Source organism: Mesoplodon mirus (genome assembly GCF_964341445.2).
Source record: "Mesoplodon mirus genome assembly, chromosome: 12".
NCBI classification, from domain to species: Eukaryota; Metazoa; Chordata; class Mammalia; order Artiodactyla; family Ziphiidae; genus Mesoplodon; species Mesoplodon mirus.
The window spans coordinates 41,734,170-41,753,543 of NC_138988.1; the positions used below are offsets into that span (position 1 = coordinate 41,734,170).

Genomic DNA, 19,374 nt, shown 5'->3' on the forward strand with positions numbered 1-19,374 from the left:
GAATGAAAGTTCCCTTCCTCAGGTCCCATTGCATCTTGCTAAATTCATACCGATGCTGCTCTTTCGTTTGCTGAGATGAGATGTACAGTATGTGAGTTCTGACAAATTTATGTTCGTCAAATATATGCAGTCATGTAACCAACACCATAATCACGACGCAGAGTAGAGTTGCCCACCAAAATTTCTGCATACTCTCTTGTCGTCAAACCCTCCCTTCCCCCTCAGCTCCTGGCACCCATGGATCTGATTTCCCCCCAGTGTTTTGCCTTTGTAAGAACAGGATGCAGATGGAATCATAAAGTAGGTAGCTTTTCAGTCTGGCTTCTTTCACTCGGCAAACATCATTTGTTGTGTGTATCCCTGGTTCATTCCCTCTCCTTGCTGAGTACCCATAACTTTTTATTCATGTCTCTGCATGGACCTCTTCTGCCATATCCGCATATCTGGATGCTTTTCTGTCTGTCTTCTTGGTGCACAGTCGAGCTCCTCCAGGGCTGGATGGTGCTTTGTTGCCCCAGTATCCCAAGGCTGCACTTGACAGTGTGGCGCCGGGACAGCTGTGCATTGACAGTGATGATCCTTGGTCCTCTCCTCCTCGCTGGGGGAGGAGCCAAGTGTCTGCCCAGGCAGCAGAGCCCCTGCAGAAGTCTGGCCCATCCTGGGCTCCTGCTCTCTAGGGCCCTGGCTGGTCCCTGCTCAGGCTCTTTGTTCAGCAGCTGACCTAGAGAACCGCCCAGGGATGGGCAGGCTGGCTTCTGGAAAATCACACCCACCCTCGGTTTGGTGTCTGTGATGGCAGGGTGCCAGCACTTGCTAGGGACTTTGGCGGAGTCTTTGTGGATGCCCTGACTCTCTGGGGCTCCATGTCACGAATTACTGGGAGTGTGGTACAGGTATGTACCTGTCTAGTTCCTCCTAGGCTGGAGAAGCCCTCTTTGGGCCTTGTTTTCACTGACTCACAGCTGCACTGGCTTGTGAGTTAAAAACAGGCCTTGGCATATCTGCGCCATGACAGGCCCTCCCCAGGTCTCAGGCTGACCTGGAATGCTTGTGTAAATATTTGGAGGAACTTGAGGTTGGCGACCATTTCTCCTCCTGGATCTTCTTGCCTTGTCTCCTGGAGCAGTAAGGCGAAGAGCGTGGTGGGAGAGTGAGGACCAGTTCATGTTTGAAACACTCAAGGTGGTGGCACAGTTGAGAGGCGCTGGAGTTCAGGGCAGTTCCTAGAAGTCAGTGGAAGTGGTTGACATTTGCTGTAGTGACAGTGGCTCTGTTGTAGAGCCAAAGGGGTTGAATTCAGACTGACCGGAGTTCACATCACGATTCCCCTCCCTGCTGGCCCGGGGCCTTAGACAAGTTACACAGCTTCTCTGTATGCCAGTTTCTCCCCTGTACGTTATCTATCTCCCAGGGTGCTGCTAAGAATTAAAATGAGTGAGTGTGTAAAGCACCTAACAGGCCCAGTGCACAGCAGGCCCTCATCTAGGGGTGGCTACTACGGCCACCTCTAGTCTTGCCAACTGCTTTTGCCAGCAAATGTTACGCCTTTGCAGCGGACATCTAAGGAAAGGGTTAGAGGTTCTGAAAGGAGGATACGGTGGTGTCCAAGTGCATGTCCAGACCTCCTTCCGATGCTGCTCGTATCTCCTCTTTGTTGGTCTCCAGCCACCACTGTGTCCTTAAATCACTTCAGCAGCTGCCCAAGTAGCGCTGGTAACTCTGGACTCACCAGCCGTGAGAGGACTGTAACAGCTTAAAATAGAGACTGCCCTTGACTGGTCCTGAGGGCTGCGCAGGCCCCTGACAGCCCCTGGTGTCTGCCCTCCCAAGCTGAGCCGGACTCTGGTGGCTGGAGGCTGCAGACCTCCCTGAGAGGCAAGCCAGGCTCTCCTTGGTCCGGAAGCCCTTAGGGTATGTGTCCTCAGCTGCCTGGGGAGCGGGTAGGGCCCGTCCTGGAGGAGACGGCAGATCTGGTGTGGTGGCACCTTAGGCTTAGCAGGTCAGTGATCGGGGTTGGACTAGTTCTGGCCTTGGTGTAGGGGGATGGGGGGAGCCACTGGGAAGCGTTTTTAAAGGTGGAGAGTGCGGCAGGCCTGTCTAAGGGCAGACTAGGAGGGGAGCTCAGAAAGAATAGGTCATGCTATTGAGTTGATCTTGTTTCTTTTGAAGCTCCCAACCAGGTCCCTGTGTCTGAACATAAGTGTATCAGAGAATGCCCACAGAGCAAGGCCCACACAGAAAGGTCAAGCCCTTCCCATTGAGGGAAGATGCCAGATGGGGCGATTTTGTGCCCGGAGCAGCATGCCTCTACTACTGTCTTTAAATTGTGTCCGTGACCGCCTCCTCCACGGCCTCCTTCCTGTGCAGGTGCCACCACGGAGTCTGACCACTGCTGAGCGGCCCCAGGCAGGAGGCCCACAGCCAGGAAAGGCGGCCCCTGACGGTCACGGTTACCATGGCGTCCACCAGCGCAGAGAGCCAGCTGCAGAGAATCATCCGCGATTTGCAAGGTACGGCTTGGCTGCAGGGCACACCGAGCTTGGTGTTGAGAGAGCTGTGACTGTGCTTTTGCTGTTGCCAGCTGAAATTAGCCCTGTGATCTGTGTTTACACCGAGAGTAATCGGAGCCCTCGGGACACATCATATTGAAATATTTGGGGCTCAGATGTCCACCCTGTTAAGGCTGGGAGACCTTGCCTGGCCCTCCTCTCAGGCACTGTAAAAGCACTTTGTAAACAAAATCAAATACCCCTTTCTGGGTCTGGGTCTGATTTCTTCGTGTGTGTGTGTGTGTTTGTGTTTTCAAACCACCCGTTAAGTCTTTGAATTGTGAGCCTCTGGGAGATGGCAGAATTGGCTCATTTGCAGAGATATTCTGCCCCCTTCTAAGCAGGAAGACGAGACACCCATCTTTCTTGTTTGGCTCTTCCACCTGGTCCCGGGTGGAACTCACTCCAGTTCTGGGCCTGATGCCTCCCAGACTTCCCTGAGCTCAACGTTGCCCAGTGAGAGAGACTTGTGGGCCTTGGCTCACTGGACAAAGGCAAGGCAGGCGGGGGTGCGTGTGCAGAGAGCAGGCTCGGGAGGAACGCGCTGTGTTCTGTACTGGCTGTGGAGTCCAGGGCCCAGGTTCACCCTTTCAGGTGACGTCCCAAGGGGAGAATTTTGGCAAGTTTTCCGTCCCTCATGGATCACCAGGTCAGGTCTTGTAAGCCTCTCTGGAGCACGAGCACATTTGCTACAACACTGTCTGAAGCTGACTTCTTCCTCCATGTCACGGGGACCCCAGTGACACTCTCCTGACAGACTCAAGGTGCAGGTTCCTAACTGCTCAGAAACAGTGATAACCAACTGCAGTCTCTCATACCCAGGCTAGTGGAGGCCACAACATTCTTCATTGTGAAGGCAAATATCGATGAGATAAAAATCACTTTCTCAGGCTTATCTCCTGTTTATGTAGTATTTTGGGCTTTCATGGCATTTCATGTGTGCCAGGCACAAGTCTCACAGATAATAGCTCATTGAGTCCTCACGTTTGGTCCTATGAGGCAGGGACCATTACTCCCATTTTGCAGATGTGGAAACAGGTACAGAGAGGTTAAGTGACTTGCCTACGGTCACACATCCAGTCAGGCAGAGCCTGAGTTTGCACACACACCTGGTGCCAGGGTCTGTGCTCTTAACCACACCAGTCTACGTCCAGCTAAAATGTGGGGTGGGAGATGGCTTTTTTCTTTTTAAATCTATATACACACACACGCATGCACACACATACACACAGAAAGTAAAATGACAGTCCCTGCAAATCTGAGTTTGCCTCTGGTCTTCAGAGGTTTCTCCACAAAGTAAGCCATCTTCTCTCTGTTTTAGTTTCTGGTTCTCAAGGATGACTCTGGGACCCAGAGGTCCTTACTGGAGGGAAGAGAGGAGCACATGGCAGAGCTCCTGATCCAGGGAGGAGGACAGGCATCAGAATTTGTTCAGTTGCCCTTTCCCACCCCATGTGCTATCCTCGTCTGTCATGCCCCACATCCCAATGCCATCTCAATGTCCTGTACCCAGCCCTCAGAGCACTTTGGTGGGAATTTTTAAAAGGCACCACACTTTCTCAAGACCCTTTCTTTTCATCTGTTGGTAATTATCAGAGATTAGAGCTGGAAATTTCATATTCCACGTCCAAGCCTCCTTCTTTCAAAATTTCAGGAGTTCCCAGGTCAGGTTATGAGCTTTACCCGTGTCTTTCCTGGCCCCTGGCTGCTGGCTGTCAGTGCCGCCCCAGCAGACACTTCTAGTAGGGCACACCAGACCACAGTCACTTGTTGTGAGACTCAGTCCCAAGAACATGTCTTTGCCATTTGCTGACCTTTGCCTGAGGGGTCAGTGTTGATTAACTTTTAGCAGCTCAGGCTCAGCTTCAGTCCTGGCAGGTCTGCTTTCTAACCATGGTGTTTGAGAGCAGTGGCTAGGGGTTCCTTTTCTTTCAAGAATTGTCAGAGCAGATAGCTTTGTGCAGCATGTCCCAACCGTCTCGGCTGGGGACATTTTTCTGTGTCTAAACCAAACCCAACTTCTGACAGTCCCTCTGTCCCACGGCAGGGCTGTGCGTGAGAGTCAAAGGGGTTTCTCCTCTTTTTCTACACTGGGAGGTAAATCGTCTTAGAAGTTAAGAGGTGAGCTCTGGGGTCAGAGAGCCCCTGAGAAAACCAGGGTTCTCATTTCAGGTCTGCTGTTTGCCACCCGTGATCTTTGGCTCTGACCTCTCCGTGAGTTCCTCATCTGTAAAGTGGGGATGACAATGCCAGCCTTCATCAATTCTACCGTGCATTTACTTTTTTTTCACATTTTAACGGCTCTGAAATTGGGATCATCTTAAAATCAGTTGCATCTTAGATTTGTTGAAATAAAGCAATTCCTGCCTCACAATGCTCTGTTGAATGAGAAAGACATGCAGAGGCCTGGTCCCTAACCAGTACTCAGTTAACAGAAGCAGGTGGTGGTGTCATTCTCGGCATTGTCATCATGATCTCTGCATATTCTGGGTCCTCTGGAAACCTGGACTTAACCGTACCGAGCAGTGGGGTTATAGTGAAGAACAAGAAACATGGCTGGAGTAAAGGATAAAGCTCTCAGGAGGTCAGTATTAGGGGACTGCTATATGATATATCCACACAGCAGACATTTTTGACGAAATACTACTCGCAAATGATAAGGCCTACATGGTGGGCCTACAGGGATGACCAAGAAATGTGCCCAGTCAGTGAGCTGTTGTAAAGTACCTGTGGGCTCTCAGGACATCCTAGCGCCTTCTGACTTGGAGTTCCCGCCCATGGATGTTTATGTAGCGCTTCACATGTGCACGGTGCTTTGCCGTCATGGGCCACTTACGCCTGCTGCTCCCTGGGGCCATCCCGCTGCTCTGTCTGAGGCCAGTCTCCATCTGGTGACATGCTCCTGTTTGTTGTCTTAAAGATGCTGTGACAGAACTCAGCAGAGAATTTAAGGAAGCAGGGGAACCCGTCACAGATGACAGCACCAGCTTGCATAAGTTTTCTTATAAACTTGAGTATCTCCTTCAAGTAAGTGACTCCTGTCATGTGTTGATTTCTGCTCTATTGTCTCTTGTCTCCCTCTTGGCTTCTTCATCAACATTCAGGATGCAGCTCTGAAAGCTCAGTGCAGCTGTTGAGCCTTCCTGGTTAGACTGAAGGTCAGAGCCGTCCCCAGCCTCCAAGTGTGATCCTCTGAGGAATCAGAATGTTGCCCCTCAGGATGGTTTTGGGAATCGAGAACATTCTTCAGAGATTTAGGTCATCTTAATGCAGGTCACAAGGTCTCTCTGTATAGCAGGGATCTTAACTTTGGGGGAGTCACATACCCCTTTGGCAGTCCGGTGAAAGCTATGGAATCTCTCCCCAAACACATGCGTACACACGCAATCACACATTTTCCAGGAGTGTGCGGACCCTCTGAAGATTATCCAGAGGCCCCTGTTTCAGAGCCTCGCTCCTCAAAGTGTGGTCCATAGGCCAGCAGCATCGGCATCACCTGGGAGCCGGTTAGAAGTGCACTCTTGGTTCCCACCTTGACCTGCTGAATCAGGATCTCTGAGGTCAGCTCAGGAAGTTTTCTTTTAACATGTTTACAGTGTAATGCTTATATCTGCTTGGTTCAAGAAGCACAGATCTAGAGAACTCTGCAGATGTGGAAAAATACAGGCAACTACAATAAGCAGGAAGGAAATGGACCAATATGATAACAAGTTATCTTAGGGTGATGGTGTAGGCATTATAATTTTTTCTTTTCTTTTCTTTTTTGTTTTATCCAGTTGTCCTAACAATGTATGCAAATCTTTTATAATAAAAAAATGCTATAGAACATTACATTATAGGAAGATATCCTCTATCATTTTGAACACCATAAGTTTGCAATGTCACCTCCCACCAACGTGTATAGGATGAGAGCCCACTGGAGGAGGTGTCTCAGTGTGTTGAAGGCTCACCTTTCACGTGCCTTTTTTTTTTTTTAATTTTTATTAGAGTATAGTTACTTTACAATGTTGTGTTTCTGCTGTACAGCAAAGTGAATCAGCTGTATGTATACATATATCCCCTCTTTTTTGGTCACATGCCTTTTCAACTGGTTCTCTTGTTTTACATTGTGAAAGTATTAATGGGGCTTTTTTTTCCTCAGCCCATTTTGGTTTTGGATTTGAAATGGCTCATGGCTGACATTTATTTGAATTTATTCTATGTGTGTTAAAACAGTATTGAAACTTGAGTTGAGTAACAGATAAAATGTCACTAACACATTTCCCTATGTCAAGACATCGTTAACACTCTTCATGTTACCCTTAAAACTTTTCATTTGAGTTTCTTTACCATGTCTTAATAGCACCTTTGGTGTCTTCCACCCAACTCTATGCACAGAGGTACCTTTGGGCGCCTATCATTCCTGCACTTCACTAGTTGTATGACCTTGAGCTAGTTACTTAACCTCTCCTAGCCTCAGTTTCCTCACCTGTAAATTGAGGGCGAAAACCCCCTCATTCACCAGTAAATAAAAATAATGCCAATAAAAGGCCTCACCTAGTGCCAGGCAACTAAGAAGCTGTCATTATTCATCGTTTAAATGGTGGGATAAACAGCAGTGCGTTTGGACGTCCTCACTCTCCTTTCCCTGCCCAGTTCGATCAGAAAGAGAAGGCCACCCTCCTGGGCAACAAGAAGGACTACTGGGATTACTTCTGTGCCTGCCTGGCCAAGGTGAAAGGAGCCAATGATGGGATCCGATTCGTCAAGTCTATTTCGGAGGTAAGCAGAGCAACCAAGGACGTCACCTCTTTCCCTTGCCTGCCTTAAACCTCTCTCACAGAGACCTTTGCTGCAGACAGCCAAGTGAGGAAGTGAGGGTTTACGTGTAGGAAGGAAGTAAAGAAATCCAGTCCAGGTACGTGCAGTGCCCACTGAGAGCTCCGGGAAGCCACCTAGGTGAGCGTTTACCAAGCCGAGGAATGGCTCAGTCCTGACTGTATTAGACCCCAACCCAAACGTAACCTAACAGGGTGGGCTGCTCACACTGTGGTCTGCTCATGGTGCCCCCGAGAGGTGTACGGCATAGGACACCTTTACCTTTTTTAAAAGAATCGGTTTCTTAGATAAAATAATTAGAGTTTGCTAGGCTACTTTCCCTATGATTCGCCCAGGAAACTTGGATTTGAAATGAAGAGAGTGATGTGGGATCTTGAGAGACAACTAAGCAGCTTCCCACATTAAGTTCTGAGCCCCTCAAGAGCAGAATGCCATGGCTTTGCTGTTTTACAAAACTCCAGATCAACAACAACACGCATACTCTGTCTCTCTGTCCCTCTGTCTCTGTCTCTGTCTCTCTCTCTGTCACACACACACACACACACACACACACACACCAGCCTAGTCCATCTGGGAGTGAAGAACTTTGTACATTAAGGAGCAAGTAATCCCCTAGATTTGAAGCAGGAGGCCTAAAGGGTTTGTATATTTCATCTTCTTTCCAGTATCTCATGAGTAAGTCTAAGGTCCCTCTGAAGTCGGCAGACATGCTCCTTGGCCAGCCTTCCGCAAAGGCCACAGGGTCAGGTGCTCTGGGAAGAACTCCCTGGCCGTGCCAGCTGGAGCCAGGTGGGTTTCTCGTTATAGCGAATGATGGTGTTAGACACGTGGACACTGAGGGCTGGGCATTTTCCACCCGCTGTACCTTCTGACAGCTGAGAAAATGAGGAAAGATCCTGGCTCAGAGGAGTTGGTTTAATGTCCAGGTAGCACAGATAGGTCCTGTGAGATCTTGCCTGGTGAGACACTCAGGTGCATGATTAAGTGTTGTATCGCTTCTCGGTATAGTGCAATGAGTTCTGATTAGATGCTAACAAAAATTAAGAAATTGGATAATGAAAGTGGAACCATGATCTCAAAAAGTTCAAAAACAAAAAAACCCAACAAGGCTATGCAGTATATTCATTTGCAGTATAAGGGAACTATTACTGTTTCCTTCCCCAAAGGATGTTTAGAAAGACCTTTTTAAAAAAAAAAAAATCATTTATTTATTTATTTTATTTTTGGCTCTGTTGGGTCTTCTTTGCTGTGCACGGGCTTTTCTCTAGTTGCGGCGAGCGGGGACTACTCTTCGTTGCAGTGCATGAGCTTCTCATTGTGTTGGCTTCTCTTGTTGCAGAGCATGGGCTCTAGGCATATGGGCTTCAGTAGCTGTGGCACGTGGGCTCAGTAGTTGTGGCTCGCAGGCTCTAGATCACAGGCTCAGTAGTTGTGGCGCACGGGCTTACTTGCTCCACGTCATGTGGGGTCTTCCCGGACTAGGGCTCGAACCCGTCTCCCCTGCATTGACAGGCGGATTCTTAACCACTGCACCACCAGGGAAGTCCCTAAAAAGACCTTTTAAAATAGCTCCTTTTACATATATAATCAATTCAGTTAATAGGCCTGATTTAAAATGTAGCCTCAACGGTTTGCCTTTAAAAAATTAAATGTTCTAAATGCTGTTACAATGGCCATTTTATTAATAAGGACAAGCCCCGGGACATCCCTGGTGGCACAGTGGTTAAAGATCCGCCTGCCACTGCAGCGGACATGGGTTCGAGCCCTGGTCCAAGAAGATCCCGCATGCTGTGGAGCAGCTGAGCCCGTGTGCCACAACTACTGAAGCCTGCGTGCCTAGAGCCCGTGCTCCGCAACAAGAGAAGCCACCACAATGAGAAGCCCACGCACCACAAAGAAGAGTAGCCCCTGCTCTCCTCAACTAGAGAAAGCTCACGCACAGCAACGAAGACCCATCACAGCCAAAAATAAATTAATTAAAAACAAAAAAACAAGCCCTTCCCTTGGGAGCTTACAGTCATGGGCTGTTATGTGGGGTTCCTTTTAGATTCTGCAGGGCCTATGTGTGGGTGTGCATTTGTATGACCAACACACTTCACTTCAGGATGCCTTGCTCAGCTCTTCTCGGCTGCCTGGGTTTCCTGGTTATCACCACTGAACACTTTGTTCTCACCTCACTTATCAGTGGAAAAGCATTTGGACATAGGGATGTCATCAAGATTCTCCCCTGGGCACCTATCTTGATCCATTCCGCACGGACATGCCATGGTGGTTTTTATAAAGCCAGGTCAGGCTGCTGCCCACCTTTATTTCCAGACCTCCTGGCTGTACCCCAAACCCACAAAGCTCACGTGGAAAAATGTCTTACAGCCTCTTACATAAATGTCTTATGAGGTTTCACACCTTCTTATTTTTTAAAACTACTTCATATTGTGGTATCATTTCCTCGAGTCAGCAATGAGAAGATATATAGCTCTGAGCTAAAAGGTGCTGGGTACCGGGATGTTTATAGCATCATGAATGTGCCGGTGCTTGAGGTCATACCTCATGTTTCCTGTCTCATTCCAGCACCATGGCTGGCTTCTTAATAGGATGGAGGATTAGGACCATCTTTTGGTCAAACCACTACCGTCCCTTCCCCCAACCACCAAGTTGAACATTTCTGACCTTTGAAGAGGTGAGGAGGGAATGGGTCTTGGCTTACCCTGCTCAGAGCCAGCACCTGACAGAACAGGTGCATGTGGTAGGCTGAGAGCTTTCGAGTTCCTGCCTACTTATCTTGAGCTTCTGGGGCTGAAACATTGGGAGCATGAATCCTAATTTGCCTACAGATCTCAAGTGTCTTCTATAGCTGTACCCTCGGACAGCTTAATAGCCCATGGTCCATCCTGGCAACTAGGGCCAGAGTCTGTGACCAGCATACCCCACCACCATCACAACAAACTTCCAGAAACCTCTTTAGAAGCCATGTTTTGGCACTGTGGGGAGAGGTTTTGAAGACAGGCCTGCACCTGGACCCTCCATCCACCTCAGACTTCCTGAAACAGAACCACACCCATTTTTCATTACTTCAGTGTAACTGGGCCACCTAGAAACACCCCTGCCCTCACCCCCTGGGCACCTTCTGACTAAATGCAGTGAGTTGGTGTAGCTGAAAATAAATCCAACCAGGAAAGCGTTGACAGATATGTGGATTTTAGTGATGGTTCCACAAGGACACAGAGGAGGCAAATTATAGTCCCCTAACACTCCCCTGCCTTTTGCCCTCCTCTCTCTTCCCCCTTCCACATGGGCTCCAGCCAAGCCCCTTAGGCCTCTTCCCCTGCATCTCTTCTCCCAAAACTTCAAAAACAAGCCCAGGCATTAGCTAAACTGAGGCCATCTCTTCCTCTTCAAGCGTACTTCTGGTATGAGAAGCCCTTCATTTATCTCCAACCTGTTTTCTAAATATTCCAACTTAAGTCAGACCGTTTCATCTCTGACTCTAAACCCAGGGATTCTGATGGAGCAGAGGAGGAAGAATGACATTCCAGTAGAATCCACAGTAGGTATTTGAGCCTCTCGTGACTGTATCTGCCTTGACACGTTTGCTGGAGTCTACAGATTATTCTCAGACGGAGGCCTGCAAGACATCCACCCACTTTCGGCCTCCCTCTGTGGGGTGACATTCTCAAATGTTTTGTGTTATTTGAAGGACATAAGTGAAGGTTATGTGTAGGGTAGGATTGGGTGACGTTTTCTGCCCTGTTTTGTTTCTGCTTTTGTCAGCCATCCATGAGGCCTGTATTTGGAGTTAGTCTAACGGCTCTTCATTTCTATTTTATCTACATTTTCCAGCTCCGAACATCTCTGGGAAAGGGAAGAGCATTTATTCGCTACTCCTTGGTGCACCAGAGGTTGGCCGACACCTTACAGCAGTGCTTCATGAACACCAAAGTGACCAGGTAAATACATGACAGTGCTGGGCTTTACCCCACACCATTCAGAAATGACCCAAAGTTCCCTCACTAATAATAACGATACTACTTATAAGTCAGACGGAGAAAGACAAATATCATATGATGTCACTTATATGTGGAATCTAAAAAACGGTATGAATGAACGTATTTATGAAACAGAAACAGACTCACAGACATAGAAAACAAACTTATGGTTACCAAAGGGGGAAGGGGGGAGAGGAATAAATTGGGAGTATGGGATTAACAGATGCACACTACCATATATAAAATAAACAAAGATTTACTGTATAGCACAGGGAACTATATTCAATATCTTATAATAAGCTATAATGGAAAAGAATAAAAAAAAAGAATATAGATATGTACATGTATATGTGTAACCGAATCACTTTGCTGTACAGCTGAAACTAACACAATATTGTAAATCAACTAGACTTCAATTAAAAAAAAATGGTGATGCTACTTACAATACACAAGATGGAAGCCATCAATGTCCAATGATGGGGGGCTGTTAAATTACAGCAAATTAGGGCTTCCCTGGTGGCGCAATGGTTAAGAATCTGACTGTCAATTCAGGGGACACGGGTTCGAGCCCTTGTCCTGGAAGATCCCACGTGCCGTGGAGCAGCTAAGCCCGTGCGCCACAACTACTGAGCCTGCGCTCTAGAGCTCACGAGCCACAACTACTGAAGCCTGCACGTGTAGAGCCCATGCTCCACAACAAGAGAAGCCACTGCAATGAGAAGCCCATGCACCACAGCGAAAAGTAGCTCCCACTCGCCGCAACTAGAGAAAGCCGCGTGCAGCAACAAAGACCCAGTACAACCAAAAAGAAAAAATAATAAATAAATAAATAAATTTATTTTTTTAAATTACAGCAAATTATTTTAAATGGCATAGCAAGGCATCATTTAAAATTGCAATAAGGTATACCAAAACCTGAGATGAATTACCATATTTTAGTATATGTTACCACCCTTTTGCTAATATACATATGATTTAAGTAGTGCCATGACAGTCCAGGTTAGACTGTATAGGGTTAAAGGAGGAACTAATTATGTAAGCCTTGACAGCTGCCCAAGAGTGAGGAAGAGGTGGTCTTCTCCCCTCCCCACTTTTTCTTTGATTATAAAAATGTAGCCTACTCTGTTCTTGGGGTTGCTGCGCTGCCTTGCCTGCCCAGTTGTATCTCTCACAAGTTTCCTATGCTAATAAACTCACTCTTTGCCTGCCAAATAAATAAATAAATAAATAAAATTGCAATAAGGAAGTCTATGTAGCAACAAGGAAAATAACAATATAATCAATGAAAAATAATGCAAATCTTATCTATCCTAATGGCAACAATGAAATTACAAAAATATATATAAAAGAATTAGAAAGTATATGAGAACATGAGGAGACGGAGTCAAGAGGGCAGTGTGGGAAGACGCAGAGTTAGCGTCTCCCCACAGCTAGGGTGCCTGCCAGCTGCTGGTGGGGGACTCTGATGCCCAAGGAGAAGGGAGGAAACCCCAGAGTGAACCAGTAGGGGGACTGATGGGGGAGGAGAAGTGGAGGCCAGACAGGATCAGTGCCCCTGAGGCCAGGGAGACCAGGAGAGACAGGCAGGAGGGACTCTCCGGGAAGAGCGGGAGAGGAGCGGAGGGCGATCGCCTTGGCCACTCTGGCTGGGGAGCCTTCTGAGCTCCCAAGCCGATCCCCTGCCCTCCAAGGCCCCCTCCAGGCCGCGTGGGTCCTTGGGGGCATAGGAGGGAGGCCGGGGAGATCAGGAGAGGCAGGCGGGAGGGGCCACCCAGGAGGAGCAGAGGGCATTTGCCCCTCCCACTTGAGTCCAGGAAGCCTGCTGGGCGTCCAGGAAGCCCACTGGGCTCCCAGGTGAGGTCCCGTGCCCTCTGAGACCAGGGGTGGGGAGCACGCCTGGGCCCCTTCTGTTCCTTGAGCCTAAGCCGCACCCCAACAGCCCCCAGGGTGTCTTCCAGCCCTGTGGGTCCTGAGGATTGGCGCCACCCACCACCCAAACCTCACCCTTGCTTAGACCCCACCCTCCACAAGCAAGGCCTTTTCCCCCCCTTTTTTAAATTTTTATTTATTTTTTTTCTTTTCCCTCCTCCTCTTTTTTACTATTGTGGTACTAATGTACCGTCCGGTTGTTGATTCATCTATATTTTTATTTTTATAGTCTCCCTAACATATCTGTTAGTTTCCTAGTCTAATTTTATTTTTTACTTTGCTATTGTTGTATGTTTCTTTCTTTTCCTGCTGCCCCAGGCAGCTTGCGGGATCTTGGTTCACAAGCCCAGGGTTGGGCCAAAGCTCCTGCGGTGGGAGCTCCAAGTCTCAACCATTGGACTAACAGAACCTCAGACCCCAGGGAATATTCTTTGGAGTGAGGTCTCACGGAGCTCCTCATCTCAGCACCAAGACCCAGCTCTACCCAATAGCCTACAAACCCTAGTGTTAGAAGCCTCAGGCCAAACAACCAGTAAGACAGGAGCACAATCCCACTCATTAAAAAAAAAAAAAAATGAGACTGCAAAAAAATACGTCACAAATGAAGGAGCAAAGCAAAAACCTACAAGACCAAATAAATGAAGAGGAAAATGGACTTGAGGACATGGGGTGGGAGGGTGAAGCTGGGGCAAAGTGAGAGTAGCATCGACATATATACACTATCGAATGTAAAATCGTTGGCTGGTGGGAAGCAGCAGCGTAGCACAGGGAGACTGGCTCGGTGCTTTGCGATGACCTAGAGGGGTGGGATAGGGAGGATGGGAGGGAGGCTCAAGAGGGAGGGGATATGGGGACACGTGTATGCATATGGCTGATTTGCTTTGTTGTGCAACAGAAACTAACACAGTATTGTGAAGCAATTGTACTCCAGTAAAGATCTATTTTTTAAAAAGTATATGAGAACATGATTTGATAAAGGATAGGATTATGTGTATTTTTCTTTTTAAATTACTGTTTTTGCAGTGAACAATTTTTCAGCACTTCTCAGCATGTATTAAAGTGTATAACGTCTCTGAAACAAGTTCAGAAGACTTCAAATAAATGTGATAAACTAAACAATAATAATGACAGCCACAGCAGCAGTGCCTGTCTGTGTCACACCCTGGCACAAGCAGGGGCCTCCACCTGTCATCCTCCTCTCCCCTTCCCTACCACAGTCCTTGGCGCACATTGGGCAGGTAGCACTGAGCTTTCACAGGTGAGGAAAGTGAGGCTCAGAGAGGCCAAATGCCTTTCTCTGGGCCCCACTGATGCTGAGGCGCAAAGCAGGAGCTTGGGTCTAGGTCTCTGAACTCCTAATGCCAGGTAGTTTCCTCTGGTGGATGGCAGGTCCTTGGTGCTGGCACTAATGGGCAGACCCCACTGGTCACCCTGGACCAGTGGGTTGCAGCCTTGGCCTCTCATCAGAATCACCTGTGGGGTTTTTAACACCAGCAAGCCTGGGGCCTCACCTGAGACACTGAGTCAACGCCCGCCCCATGGGTCTGGGCTCCCTGGAGATTGTGATGAGTGACCAGACGGGGAGCCTTTGAGCCCCTAGTGCTGAAGCCTCAGCAGGAGGAGAAGGAGGAGGGAGAGGTGGGGTTGAGCGTGTAAGGCGGGGAGAGGGTGTCAGATTAGGAGCCGCAGATCAGCTGCCAATCAGCTGAACCTCTGGCTCGCCCGGCACCCCTTTTCCAGCTCTGCCTCCCCTCTACCTCTGGAGTGTTCTTCCAGTTAATTAAAAGAAATACTTCTGAATAAAAGAAAAACCATTGGGGGGAAATATTTTGTTTCATTTTGTCACCTTTAAGATTGATTTTCATAAATGTGTATTGCTCTTGCATGTGCCGGGCTTTGTGAATGCATGTGAGTTGAGAACCTTTGCACATTTGATTTGAAGGTTATTTTGTTGTGATGTGTGGCGAAAACTGTCATAAACAGCTTGACTTCCAGTGTATTCCAGTTCACGGATATCAGCCGAGCAGCTCATTAAACTCATCAGTGTTGTCTTTTTAATTCTTATTGCTTCACGTGAAGTGAAACAACTACCACTTCAAAATGGAGATGTTTTGTTCCTTGGCTTTTATGTTGGTGTCTGGACAGAAATTAGCAGTGAGTTCAATGTCCTGTATTGAGTTCTCTGGAAGGGATAGAAGATAAGATTTTCTTTTAAAAAAGAAGTGTTCTTTCCCCTACAACTGCCCTTTCTTGGACAGCAATTCAGATTTAAGGTTTCTCGCATTCATTTGGAAATAGGTATGATATAGATAATAAACAAATACGCATCTAATTCACTTCAGTAATTTCCCTGAAGAAGAGCAAAGTTATTTGAGAGTTACGTGCTCCTACAGTGAAAATCAAATTGGGGTGTATGTGTATGTGTCTGTCTTTAATTAATTTAGTAATCTGAGTTGGAATTTGATGAGCCAGAGCCTTACTGGGAGGACTGATTAAATGCACTCTTCCCTTTCTTTATGTGCTCCTGTACTTGACCCCTTTTTGTGTTTCCCTGCAGTGACTGGTACTACGCAAGGAGCCCCTTTCTGAAGCCAAAGCTGAGCTCTGACATCGTGGGCCAACTCTACGAGCTGACCGACATCCAGTTTGACCTGGCATCGAGGGGCTATGACTTGGATGCTGCCTGGCCGACGTTTGCCCGGTACCTTGAAGAATTAACTGCTTAGTTGAAAAGAGGAGAAAGAGATGCTTGAAGTTTTGAAGCTTGCCACCAGTCTACTCAAAGCAGTTTTGCTTGTGCAGTAAATTACCTGTAGCTTTGCAACTCTTATGCTTGCTAATTTTATAGACTTGGTTGAATCGTGACTAGCGATAGCATCTGGAGGCTCCAACCTTAAACTAACCTAACTGGCCAGGTGGCGTGAGTCATTGGAGACACATATGTGAAACCCAAGGTTTTCAGATGTGTTAAGGGACTTGGTGTGGGAGCGAGGGGGGAGCAGTGGGCTATTCCCCAGTGTGTTCTCATAGATACAGTTATCATGGAGGCCAGCAAGAGAGGGAGCGAAGGCTCGTCCATGTAAGGGTTGCTGGAAAGTTTGCTTTGCTGTGTTTTCTTTTCCTACACCAGTACGGCACTCACACACTGTCCAACTGCATCCTCACAGCCGTTCCAGGAGCAAGGTGCTGAGGAAACAGGCTCAGAGAGTGGAGGGACTTGCCCAGAGTCACACAGCTGGCAGGCAGCAGGGCCAGGGCCAGGGTACTAGACTTGAGTTAAACTCAAGTCCAGCATTCTTTGTTTTGTTTTGCTTTCTGTTAATAGGGTGGTGTTTTTGTTTTTGTTTTTGTTTTTCCAATTTTTGTATTTCTTATTAGGGAATTCTTTCCATGGAGGAAAAAATACTGACTATAATGGAACCCAATTGCCAATCACCAGGATTTAAGAGCTAACATTTTTGCCATATTTACTTCGTGTCATTTTTAGAACTGTTCAATTTTAAAATCATTTCAGACTTACAGAAAAGTTGTAAAAATAGTACACAGTACTCATTCACTTCACTTCCCCAGTTATCAGTATTTTACTACAAACGTTTTAATCATTCTTTCTCTCTCTCTTTCTTTTTTTTTTTTCCGGCCGTGCCACGTGGCATGTGGGATCTTAGTTCCCCGACCAGGGGTTGAACCTGCGCCTCCTACAGTGGAAGCGTGGAGTCTTAACCACTGGACCGCCAGGGAATTTCTTATCATTCTTTATCTTTATGTAAACATGTTGGTTTATTTCCTGCATCATTTGAGAATAAGTTACAGACCTGATTCCCCTTTATTCCTAAGTACTTCATCGTGTATTTCCTAAAATCAGGGACATCCTTTCCTAAAGTTGGGGACATGTATATAACCTCAGTACAATTGTTAAGATCACAGAACATTGATACAATACTGCTGTCTAATCTACAGACTGTGTTCAAATTTTAAGAATTATGCCAGACATGTCTCTTATAATCCAGGATCACATGTCAGTGAATTGTTGGGTCTCTCTAGTCCTTGTTCATTTGGAACAGTTTCTCCTCTTTGCACAGACAGTTTTGAAAAGTACAGGCCAGTTATTTTGTAAAATGTTCCTTAATTTGAGTTTGTCTAGTGTCTTCTCATTGTTGGATTCAGATTAAGCATTTTTGGCAGAAATACCCCAGGTGTTGTGTCCTCAGCACGTTGTACCCGGAGACACAGGATGTTGGTTTGTTTCATTACTTGCAAGGTTAACCATGATCATTTGGTTAAGGTGGTGTTAACCAGGTTTCTCCTAAAGTTACTGTTTCTCTGTTTGTAGTTAATATGTATCTTATCGGAAGACATTTTGAGACTAGGTTTTGATCCTGTTTCTTTTAAATCTCCCTCCTGTTAGTTTTAGCATCCGGTAAATCTTTCCTGAATCAGTTACTATCATGGTTACCAGAGTGATTTTCTGACTCCGTCATTCCGTCTATACTAATAGTTGGCATTCTATTGTAAGAAAGATCTTTTCCTTCTTCCCCATCTATTTATTCATTTATAGCAGTATTGACTCGTGGATTCTTATTTTATTCAATAGGTTATACTCTGTCACTGTAATTATTTTAAACCTTAAGGTGCTTTATATTTGGCCAAAGTCCCTTCAAGCTGATTCTTGTGGGATTTTTTTGTTATGTCTGATACCTTTTTTTTTTAAGAAATAAAATATTATAGATCCAAATAAAGCCCCACCCCGCGGCCATCCTTTCTCCTTTTCTCCCTTTCTAGAAGTAATTACAACCCTGTAGTTGATGCATGTCATTCCCAAATATTTTTGTGTTTCACTACATGTGCCTGTAAATATTACATATATATAGTTGTATTTTATATATTTTTTTAAAATTTGCTACATTGATTGAATCATGAGATGGCTATACTTTTGCAGGTTGCTTTTTTCATTCCACATTGTTTTTGAGATTTTTATCTGTGTTTGTACAGGGAGTTCTATAGATGTGGAGTAGGGCTGGCAAACCACGGCCCACAGGGCCGTGTGTAACACACCTTCATTTACCTATTGTCTGTGGCTGCTTTCATGCTACAGTGGCAGAGTTGAATTATGACAGAGCCCGTAAGGCTTGCAAACCGAAAATATTCACTATCTGGCCCTTTACAAAAAAGATTGCCAACCTGTGGCATAGAGTATTCCATTGTGTGGGTAAACAGTTTATCTGTTTCTCTAGTGATGTGGAGTTAGAAAGGTTCTGCTTTTTCCACCATGACAGTGCTGCCAAGAGCATCCCCACACGTCACCTTATGCACATATGTGACTGTCTTTCAGGTAGATACTGAGAAGTGCAGTTGTTGGGTTGTGGAGACTAACAAGGTTTAAAATGCAATAATTGTAGATTAAGGAGAAGATTCTGGCCGTTAAGTAAAAGTGTGTTTCGTTTGCAATGACTAGTGCCATCAAATAGAACTTTCTGCAGTGAGGGAAATGTCTGGTGTGAACCAGAAGAGGACTTCCAGCCACATTACTCGTGTAACATCATGTAAAGCAGTGACCTCAAGGCCTGAAGCACAGCATGACCTTTATTTACCAGATTGACTGTTCCTGGTTCCTCCCTGGTAGACAAGTTATGGCTGGCATCGAAGGTTCTAGGAAAACTTAAAGTAAAAACGGGGAAATACTATGTTCACTTCGTTCTTTTTTGGCAGTGAAGAGCAAAGCCATCATGCTTAGACTTCAACAGTGGGGTCCAGCTGCTACGACCAACCTGAATGTGTGCTTTGGTGGAAATGTTGGATTTTGCCTTCTTACTGGACCTGGGAGGGCACTGCCGCTACCATCACCTGGTTGCCTAGTGACAACCAAGGCCTCCCCGAGTGTGTGTGTGTGTGTTCCCTGCTCTGATGCAGGCATGTCTGTTTTGCGGCCCCACAGGAGGACCCTGGGCACTGGCTCTTCTGCTTACCTATGGAGACCCCCCAGCCGAAGCTCCAGCATGAGCAGTTTGGTGAGCAGCTACCTGCAGGTAATGCCAAGAAGGCTGGGGACTCCCTCTCTGTCGTGTCAACCAGGGCATGTTCTTGCCCCTCCCAGCTCA

At 46.8% G+C, this 19,374-nt stretch overlaps 1 protein-coding gene across 2 annotated transcripts in view; it reads left to right on the plus strand.

The window, feature by feature from the left end:
- Positions 1 to 19,374, plus strand: part of FYCO1 (FYVE and coiled-coil domain autophagy adaptor 1) — an 87,899-nt gene that overhangs the window by 7,290 nt on the left and 61,235 nt on the right. For both annotated transcript variants that reach the window (XR_014295436.1, XM_082637532.1), the window contains exons 2-7: positions 2,368 to 2,510; positions 5,470 to 5,576; positions 7,185 to 7,310; positions 11,205 to 11,311; positions 15,837 to 15,980; positions 19,212 to 19,302. Coding sequence is in view for 1 of the 2 variants with exons in the window: in XM_082637532.1 (XP_082493658.1) it covers positions 2,456 to 2,510; positions 5,470 to 5,576; positions 7,185 to 7,310; positions 11,205 to 11,311; positions 15,837 to 15,980; positions 19,212 to 19,302 (630 nt within the window). In the remaining variant the exon portion in view is untranslated. The remainder of the gene's footprint in view (positions 1 to 2,367; positions 2,511 to 5,469; positions 5,577 to 7,184; positions 7,311 to 11,204; positions 11,312 to 15,836; positions 15,981 to 19,211; positions 19,303 to 19,374) is intronic.